Source organism: Solanum tuberosum, unplaced genomic scaffold, assembly GCF_000226075.1.
Source record: "Solanum tuberosum cultivar DM 1-3 516 R44 unplaced genomic scaffold, SolTub_3.0 scf00005, whole genome shotgun sequence".
NCBI classification, from domain to species: Eukaryota; Viridiplantae; Streptophyta; class Magnoliopsida; order Solanales; family Solanaceae; genus Solanum; species Solanum tuberosum.
This window is the reverse complement of record NW_006238931.1, coordinates 3427531-3438071: the sequence shown is the minus strand read 5'-3', so window position 1 is coordinate 3438071 and position 10541 is coordinate 3427531. Positions and strand designations below refer to the sequence as shown.

General features: G+C 33.8%; 1 protein-coding gene across 3 annotated transcripts; it reads left to right on the top strand.

Moving 5' to 3' along the window:
* Positions 1-335: 335 nt before the first annotated feature.
* Positions 336-5847, top strand: LOC102603777 (uncharacterized). Of its 3 annotated transcripts, none has more exons than XM_006338791.2 (3): positions 336-403; positions 4252-4353; positions 5305-5847. In XM_006338791.2, exons 2-3 carry the CDS (start codon positions 4254-4256, stop codon positions 5442-5444), a joined length of 240 nt encoding a protein of 79 aa, XP_006338853.1. In that variant the 5' UTR covers positions 336-403; positions 4252-4253; the 3' UTR covers positions 5445-5847. The 3 variants fall into 3 exon arrangements, with proteins under 3 accessions (XP_006338853.1, XP_006338852.1, XP_006338851.1); XM_006338790.2 differs by having other exon boundaries at positions 336-407; XM_006338789.2 differs by lacking the exon at positions 336-403 and adding an exon at positions 418-744.
* The last annotated feature ends 4694 nt before the right edge of the window (positions 5848-10541 follow it).

The window sequence follows — 10541 nt, the reverse complement described above, 5'->3', positions numbered from 1 at the left end:
AAACTTTTTCTTTAAAATTTGATTATTTGATATTCTAATTAATTTAAGCTTTAAATTTCTGATAAAACATCTCAAAGAATTAAAGACAATCTTATAAAGTCAATATTAAAACATGGTTGATTCAAATTGAAGTGAATTAAACAAATTAAGAAATAGAAAGTAACGGTAAATTTAATTATCTAATATTTTCAATTATAATTTCATCAATAGTAAAATTTCAAAAATATGTACATATGAATTCGCAAGATATTAACAACAAATTATTAAGAAAAAATTAATTAAATAAGAACAATAAATAAATAAATAAAATTAATATTCTATTTAGATCCTTCCAAGTGTGCTATTGCTTCTCAGCACTAACATTTTACATCGCCCTCATCGGATCTGGTTGTCTTCTTTTTATGTATGTATGTATCTTCCTTCATCTTTTGTCTGCTCGGTGCTTTTGGTTCTTCGTTTAATCTTTGCCTGTTAGACGAATTTATTTCATTTTTTTGTGCATCTTCGGATGAATATATGTATATATATGTTTTCGTATTTGAGGGAACTGAAAATTTGGGGGGGTTTTGGTTCTTGGGAGGATTTGTAATTTTGAGTTGGGCCTAAAGCCACTGCCTTAGTGGCTCTATCCCTATAATTGATTCTATATTCATAAAAGTGAGGCTGTTGGAGATGAAAGGAGATAAACTAATGAACATGTATTGCTAATGTTTGTTGATTTGTGAATGCACTCTTCAACAACTGGTACCAAGTTCTTCTGTATGCAAATTGTTGTAATTTTTTTATTGCTGATCATAACACAGAGAGGGAAATCCTTAATAGATATTCCTTAAAATTAGTTCAATTTACTTGAGTAGGGAAGGCATGTTATAAACATTTGAAGTTCTCAGTGCCCTTTGCTTTAATTTTATTGTTCCACTTTTTACCTGTTCTATGTTTCACCTAATCGTTCAAATTAATATACATACATCTCTTTAGACATCACTCTGTGTGGAGATTCAAAATTTACATGTATACATGGAATCACACAGGTATATAAATTAGATTTCTTGGTATGATTTTAAGGTCGTTAATAGACTTGTCTTAATTTACTACTTTTTGACTGCCTTGTCTTAGATATTGGTACTAGCTGGACGGACAATACTCATATCCTTATACTTTTGATTGTTCAAAAGACTATACTATTGATTTTATAATTCTCTTACCCTCTTAGTAAGTTTAGAAAAGATTAGCACTTAATTATGACAAGAAGGAGCTGTTGTTGAAATAGCTGGAAGTGGTAATTCTGATCATATTTCTGCATAGTGGAACTGGATGAAATAAGTTCTTTTGTATTGAAAATGTAATTGTGAGCTCGTCATGTTGTTGAATAGTCCGGTTAATTAGCAAGTATCTATTATTTCAACATTGACCATTATTAGGAAATATCAAGTTGTATGTTCCTTATCCTACTAACAATGCCAGCCTACATATTAAGAACTTCACATGACTCTTATTAAGAAATATCAAGTTTTCTCAAATGGGTCTTGCTAGAGTCCAGATGCCAGTGAAATCAATGCTGAAATTTCAGCAATTTGTTTCAATCCACAAATGCCCCGCCCCACTTAAAATTTTATAATATCTGTTAGCATCCGCCTCACCCCACATAGAAAGCTCACTCACCAGTCACCTCCCATAGTACCGCACCCGCCCCGTTGCCATCCCTATAGCAGATGCTGACTAGCTTGAGATTGATGCTTAATTGTTGTTGGTCCTTATTTTCTTGTGATTACTGTTGTTGCGACTTGCGAGTTTGTACCACTTGCATAGTAACCTATAGTGGTGACTGAATTTTTGGGGAGTAGGATTTTAGTGGGTCAAAATGGATTGAGTTGATAAATAAGTGGGTCATTGACCCCCCCCCCCCCAAACGGCTCGGTGGGATATTTCTGCATAGTGGAACTGGATGAAATAAGTTCTTTTGTATTGAAAATGTAATTGTGAGCTCGTCATGTTGTTGAATAGTCCGGTTAATTAGCAAGTATCTATTATTTCAACATTGACCATTATTAGGAAATATCAAGTTGTATGTTCCTTATCCTACTAACAATGCCAGCCTACATATTAAGAACTTCACATGACTCTTATTAAGAAATATCAAGTTTTCTCAAATGGGTCTTGCTAGAGTCCAGATGCCAGTGAAATCAATGCTGAAATTTCAGCAATTTGTTTCAATCCACAAATGCCCCGCCCCACTTAAAATTTTATAATATCTGTTAGCATCCGCCTCACCCCACATAGAAAGCTCACTCACCAGTCACCTCCCATAGTACCGCACCCGCCCCGTTGCCATCCCTATAGCAGATGCTGACTAGCTTGAGATTGATGCTTAATTGTTGTTGGTCCTTATTTTCTTGTGATTACTGTTGTTGCGACTTGCGAGTTTGTACCACTTGCATAGTAACCTATAGTGGTGACTGAATTTTTGGGGAGTAGGATTTTAGTGGGTCAAAATGGATTGAGTTGATAAATAAGTGGGTCATTGACCCCCCCCCCCCCCAAAAGGTTACGTTGTGCTTAAATGATTTGGGTTAAAATGGACTAAACCATGGGTCATAACCCATCCCGTCCAATTCTTACCATGTTTTAATTCTTTTTGTTTATTTTCTTCTAAATTTTTAATCACTTAATAATTTATTTTCTTCATTAGGACTTCATATAACATTTCTCTACCTCCTAAGGTAGCGCAAAGGTCTATGAACATTATGTCCTCCCCAAACTCCACTTGTGGCTAGGGATAACACTTGGGGTAGGGTGGGGTGGGGCAAGCCTTGACCCGCTAAGATATTGACCCTCCCTGTTCTGCCCCTTTTACTATGTCTTGAAAATTTCCCTTGCCCCGCCCCACCCTATTTTGCCATGCCCCATTTAGTCTGTTTGTAATTTTTTTCTCTTTATTTATTATTTTTTAATATTCAATTTAATTTCTTTAATAGCCTTTAATATCTTTTTAATTGATTCATCTGGATTGTTAATTTTGCATGATTGTTGTAATATAATTTCTCTGAAATATTTTGCCCGACTAATTCAAACTTGAAACACATCTATTGTATACAAACACCTAAAGGTTCCTAATTAGCATAAACAGTTAGATTTATTTTAGTATGTAAACAATTTTCATGGCAATTTAACATTTTCGTTTTTAGTATGTAAACAATTTTCATGTCAATTTAACATTTTCGTTCACTCTTTACTATTTGAAGTTTTTTTTTTTTTTTTTTTGCTTTTCCACCCAATGTTTGGTAGTTGCATTGGAGCCCAAAAAATCCGGATTTGCGCATTGCAGTGTTCATTTCTGAGAGTGGCTCTCCTAGTCGAATTTTTTTTCATATCCATGGCCCAAACGGTTATTAGCAAAGCATTTATTTTTACACACTTGCATAACATTTGAAGAAAGTGAACAAATTAAATTAACTAAGAACAAAATTAGTCATTACTAATGAAAACATAATTCCAGTATTTTACTAGGTACAATAATTTTAAAGAGTTGTCCCATTGACAAAGTACAGAATTGTGAAGCATGACTTGTAAATTTTTATTTTTTTTTCCTCTCACTTAGTTATTGGGGGTGTATGGATAGTGGTTTTGAAATTTTTTAACTCATAATACTTCATTGTGCCATCGCTGAACTTTCTTAGCTTATGATATTACTAACCTACTTAAGGAATTAGAGATCTATTCCTTATCTATCCTGCCCTGCCCTAAACCCATCAAAAAATGTTTTACCCCGCCCTGCCCCATTTAAATCTTCCGCTTCTCTGCCCCGTTAAGAGCTTACCCTGCCTTGTTTAGTTGTCATCCCTACTTGTGGGACTACACTGAGTATTTGTTGACTTCGACTTCATATAACATTATAAAATAAGTCGTTTTAAAGCAGTTTAGATAAAGTTTCTCATGAGACAATTTGACTTACATATAAGCCAATGTTTATATAAACTGAATTAGATGAGTCATGATGGTCTAAGTTAATAAATATGCGGTACATACTTCTCCCAAGCTTTGAAGGGTTGCGGGAGTCATGTTTTAATGGACTAATTTTGCCACTCCTAGTAATCTGTTTGCCTAACTCAATCTTACTACATGATTACAGATAAAGTAATGTTTCCTGGTTTGTTAGTTCATTAAATGGATCAGTATTTGTCGTTTGTTTCTATGTCATAAATGAATCTACTGTCTTTGAGTAACTGAAACCCTTTCATTGGATGGAATCAGGAATGGCTCTCTCATTAGAGGACTTCCTTGTTCGTGCCCGAGTACTAAAGCTGTACCGACATGCTCTGAGAATCTCAAGGAGAGCACCTCCTCATGCTAGAGGTGAGGCATATACTTGGAAGAGCGAGCCTATTTCCTGTTGTTTAATTCGTGGTGAATCTACTACTGTACTTTATTAAGTTAAACTAATTGAGATAACAAGGATGTTTGACACATTTTGTTATTTTGTGCTTTCTGCTCTTTGGGTTCTTCCTGTGTGTGAGTTGTTATTGCAATCTCATAGTTTGATCAAGTCATTTTGCCAATGCGTTAAAAGTTTACACTTTTGGTTGACTGAGCCATTGAACTTTGTGTATAAAGTAGAAAAGAGGAAGCCTGCGGTGTCTGCTAAATCTATGAGCCATTAATAAGTTACTCCGGAACTAGAGAGAATTACATGACGAGAGTCCATCAATGAAATACTGAGATGTGACTATGACATGTCACTACTTGTGAAATACTACTTGTTAAATGGGGTTTCCGAAAAACTGCGCTCATCCTTTTGTCATTGCAACCCTGGCCTTTGCTAAGCAAGACTCAACAGTCACTTTAAATAGTGTTACTTCTTAATATTTCAAAAACAGAAAGGTTGGTCTATTTTGCCTCAAAAAGTTGTATAGATAACTCTTTTGCAGAGATGTTGCAATGAAGAGTGAATCAAAATGTTATTTCTATCTAAGTTGCACAGACTCTTCACTTTCAATGCTGCACCCGTGCCGGATTCTCCCAAAATACACTACTTTTGGAGAATCCGACAAACACCAGTTGACATTTTTGAAGAGTCCGAGCAACATAGGTTTCTATCCATATCAGTCATACTTCTCTAATTATCAGCCATAGAGTATTTTATTTTGTTCTTAATCCCTTGAATTATTTCTGATTCTTTGAGCATGGTAATATTTTTTAATGGTTCAAACTTTCTGAAAATTGTTCTAGGTATAAGGCTTTTTCTCTTTTCAAATATGTTGTTTATATAGTGTTCAATGACTTCAATTGAATCCTTTCTGTTTGCAGCTGATTTGAGGCAGATTATAAGACAAGAGATGGAGAATAATAGGAATTGCAATGACAAGCAGAGAATTCGGTTCTTGATTAGTGATGGAATTGAAAGAGTGAAACGTTTAGATGAGACGCTTGATATGCAAGGCCATTGATACTGTAATGTGTATATGGTATAGCTTACATCTTGCAACACTAACACTGTTGTCACCTCTCGGATTAATCAGAGACGTGCTGCAAACATAGGTGGTTCATGCGCTTTAGCTATCTCTGCTTGGTTTATGCCCTGTTGTCACCTGTCAGAACTTATTGTTTTCCAACTTACCTCCAATTAAGCAAGGATCTTCATTGATCCTCATGTAAACATATGATTTTGAAGATCTCCACTGATCCTCTTGTAAACATACTGAAGTGTACTGCTCCTAGTCTCCAACAGCTAGTAGAACAATTCTAAAATATGCGACTCTCAAGGTTCAGAGCTGCTTAAATTTCTTGTGTCCATATTGTTTGTGGAGGAGTGTGGTTATTCTCAATAATCAAGTTTATCATGTTTCAATTTTTGTACTAGTAAGCTATGTTCCTCGGACTCTTCAAAAATGTCAAGGGGTGCGTGTTGGATTCGCCAAAAGTAGTGTATTTTTGGAGAATCCGACACAGGTGTGGTATCGAAAGTGAAGAGTCCACGCAACATAGCTAGTAAAGAGGATTTTTGAGCTGCAATATTCACTTCTAGCAATTTTCATTCTAAAAAATACGAATTGGTATACTCTAGTTGGAAAACTCATAGGTGTAGAGGATTTTTGCATTCAGCACTGTGTATTTAATTAGATGCAACTCCCATTTTAAAGCTTTACTGGGTGTGGGATTAGGTGCTTTTTACGTGTTTGCTTTTATTGTTATCAATGGTAATGTTCTTAGTTTTTACCAAATATGAATTTAGCATAAGGAGTCCATAAGAAATAACCTAACGGTATATTCCATAAGCTCAAAGTTAAAATGGAGTATACTTCTATAGAGGGAAGCAAATCCCAGATTCTTCCCACTTTTCTTAGTTGTTGCAAAACCACTTCACAAATTGGCTGATGACTCGGTCTCAAATATGATAATCATTTCACTAGAAGGTCCTTATGGGGTTGGTGTTTGGTTTTTTTTTTTTTTTTTTGGGGGGGGGGGGGGGGAGGATTTACCCAGTCCAATAGTTTATACTTCTATCACTTAAAAGAGGTGTTTCACTTAAATTTAGGGGACAATTTTCCAAACAACTAACTTTTAGCATTAAATAGGACCCCTTATTAGCTACACTTTTAATATTTAAAATAAACAACTATATTTTAGTTTGCAATGGGGCTGATTTATGTAATCTTTCCCAGAAGTTTAATTTAATAGAATACAACTAAGAAATAATCAATTAGAGAAAATCAAGGGAGAAACTTTTAAATTAGGTAATAGTGTTGAAAATCCTCATTACTTCCGTTACAAAGGCTAGGAGACCCAAAATAGGTGATCTCTTCCTTCTTCCTCAAACTCAATTAGCGACTGATAATTGTCCTTGATTTCAATTCTCCATTGATAATCCTTCTTTTTCCTCGAACTCAAGTCGATTGATCAGCGTTTTTGCTAGAAAAATTGAGATCGCTATCAGTGAAGTTTATTTTGAATACAAAATTAGATCAGTAGGAGATAATCTATAGAAAATCTATTCGGATTTAATTTGTTTTGGACACAACAATTGAAAGTTTTATTTTGAATTCAATTTGTTTTGGATACAACAATTGAAAGTTTTATTTTGAATTCAATTTGTTTTTTATACAACAATTGAAAGATAGAATGGACATGAATTTTTATGTAGGAAGTTTCAAATACACAGTTGCCTAGACTACAATTTAGATAATGTGATACAAATTGTATATTCAACATAATACACTTTAGAATACAATTAAGTTTCGAAATACATTTTTACTTTGAATGTAGTTTGTTTGGAATACAAACAGTGAATGATTGAATGGTTTTGAATTTGAAAGTTGCATATAATACAATTTAGATGACGTGATACAAATTGTATATGAAACATAATACACTTTAAAATACAATTAAGCTTCGAAATACATTTTTATTTTGAATGTAATCTGTTTGGATACAAACAGTGAATGATTGAATGATTCAAAGAATTACAAAAACATTTAGAAACGGTGACTACATTTGAATATAGAATCCATACAAAAAACAAACCAAAACATAGAAATCAGATTCCTAAAAATCTATTAAAATTGCAAAAGAGAGAAGCGGGAATAGTGAAAATTATAGAACTAGTCAAAATTTCGTGTCTAAGTGATGTAAATCCTTTGAAGGATTTTTACAATTTCAGGAAAAAAATATTGTGAACTTTGATGAGAGAGAAGCGGAAGTGGTAAAATTTTAACAATGAAACATGGAGGGAGTTGATGGGGAGAGAACGTGGGTAATTTTTTGGTTTTAGTTTTAGCCCAAAACATGGTTTTAGTTGAACAAAATTAGGATTTAATTTAGGATACCTTTAATTTACTATATACATAAAATATTGTTCTTTTTAATAATATTTTTAAACGATAACTGTTTTCAATAAATAAGTTAGTAATTTTGACTAGTTCCATAATTTTACCAAAATTTATTACTTGGACACAAAAATTCAATTTGATTTGATGTAAATATTATGTGTGGACAAATATTTAGCTCCTTTTCAAAAAGAGAACACTTCCATTGTCCCAAAAGGAATGAATACACATTTCTCTTTTTATAAACAATATTCCCATTTTATCTCCCAATAATAATATTTGGAAATAATGTTTTTGAAAAAAAATAAAATAATGAGGGTCAAATGGCAATGCATGTATCAACATTGGATTTTGATTGATGCCTACAGATGAAAATATTTGTATCACTGGAGGTCTACATTAAACGACATTGAATTCCTATGGTTAAGCGTTAAACGATAAATTTAAGTTAAAACATGTGATATTTAACATGGTTAAGTGTTACAATCCAAAATTTAAGGTCATGATGTGCCATGACCCAAAATCAGATCATGATGACGCCGGTCATAAACCCCAAGTAGGCAAGTCAAATCCAGTATAGACAAACGATTAGCTAAGACTAGAATATAACAAAGAAGCAAAATAAACATAGAATAGGGCCATAACATAGATATGTACATACGGTAAAAAATATACAGTAAAGGTCCAAAAGTAACTAGGAAAGACGAATGACAAGAGGAAGTTGCTTAGATGGTAAACACCCCTCACTTCCAACCTTAAGGTGTGAGTTCGAGTCACCAAGGAGAAAAGGTGGGAGCTCCATGGGGATAAAAGAACTAGCAAAGACGAAATATACATAAGAACTAAACCCCGAACCTGGTGTCACCGGTACATGAGCGTCTAAGTACAAAAAGGGACCATAAACAACAAGTTTGTTTGATCAAAATACAAAGTACATATACAATACAAAAGAGGGAAAGTAGTAAATCTCTGGACGATAAGAGCTCACCACGATCCAATCAGCAACGACCACGGGAGATCAAAAATCAACGAGGGTAACTCGTACAAGACACTACATCAAAAAATATTAAGAAGTACAATATGAGTACCAAAACATGGGTACTCAGGCATCATAGGCAGACTGAGCTTAAATAGAAACCAAATAAAAATAGGAGGCATGAGAGTGCTAATTCTAGTCTAAAGTGCAGAAATTGGTCAAAAATATAACTAAGGATCATACAAGCCTAAAAGTCCATCCTACAACCTTCCTAAAAATCATGCAACCTAATTTATATAGAAACTAACTAAGCTAAATCTAAAAAATAAGACCATAATCTACCTTGAAGTCAAAAGCACTCGAACCTCACCTCAGAAGCTTTTTCCTTCTAAATAGCCTCAAAATGTCGTCATGCTATCAAAAACAGAAACTTCACACCAATATAGTACTAAAAATACCCATATCAATATTATAAATTTTGAACCAGAAATTAAGTCAAAATTTGACCCCCAAAACTTGACAACAAAACAAAAAACTAACTCTGTCATTATATTCCCCTCAAGGTGAGGATCACATGCTCGGAATTTAAGCAAAGACGAGAGTGTAATCGAACCTCAAATGATTAAAAAACTAAACTTTAAAGGATTTGAAAAAAATAAGAAATCAAGTTCTGAAACAACAATTAATAACAGAAATAACGCAAAAAATCGCAATAGAAAGCAAAGGGGAAGAGAAATACATTTGAACCAACTGAAATGGTAAGAATTGAGAAAATTCTCCATTAATCGAGCTTAAAAATGGAGGAGATGAACTCACTAATTTGAAGAAAATACGGAAGAAAACACTTGAAACCACAAACGATCATCACCCCATGATGAGTCAGTATTTTACCAACTCATTGGACTCAAATTCATGAACTATTGCTTAGTTTTGATGCTAACTGAGGGGATTTTAGGTCCTAGTTCTCTTGTATGCAACCATTCTTTGGAAAAGTCAAGTCTGGTGGATTTTGTCATAGTTCAAAGTATACCCTAGGTGTAACATGGTGTATAGAACCTCAAAAGGCCCTAAACGAGACACTTAGCATACATCATACAAGATAATCGAAACAAAAATTTCAAAAGTAGCATTTTCGTATTCCAAAAGAGTTTGATAAAGCAGAAGAGTAATATAGTCTAAACAAGCCATCAAAAAATCAAATAAGTGGTTGGGATGTAACTCATACACCACATACATCATCCAAACACTATAAAGACATAAAGCAAGTAAAAGTGTCTCGGTCCTCGGAACATGAGGACTCACCAACTCTTGAATCTGATTGGATGATCAACTAGCCACGAGTGTGAGAGGTAGGAGTGTCAAACCTTATATTAACGAGACAATGTAGATACAAGCATGAAATAGTACATGGAATGTACTAAGTATAGGAAAATATCCATAAATAGACATGATATCATGAAGAGTTTAAACATGTAAGGTATGACCAACATTTGAACATTTGAAGGCATAAAGAAGCAAAGACATATAAATCATAAGATATGATCAACACATTTAAAATAAGAGACATAAGAAAGCTTTGAAGAAACTTTTTATGGGATTTTAGTTTTAATCGACAATAAGACCATGAGAGCTATATCATGGAATTCGGTATATCCCTCATGCCGAAAGAAAGGGATTCTACTTGCCAAGGTAGAATCCGTACGCATCATCTTTTGCTAAATGAATCCACTAGTTAGGTCATTTAA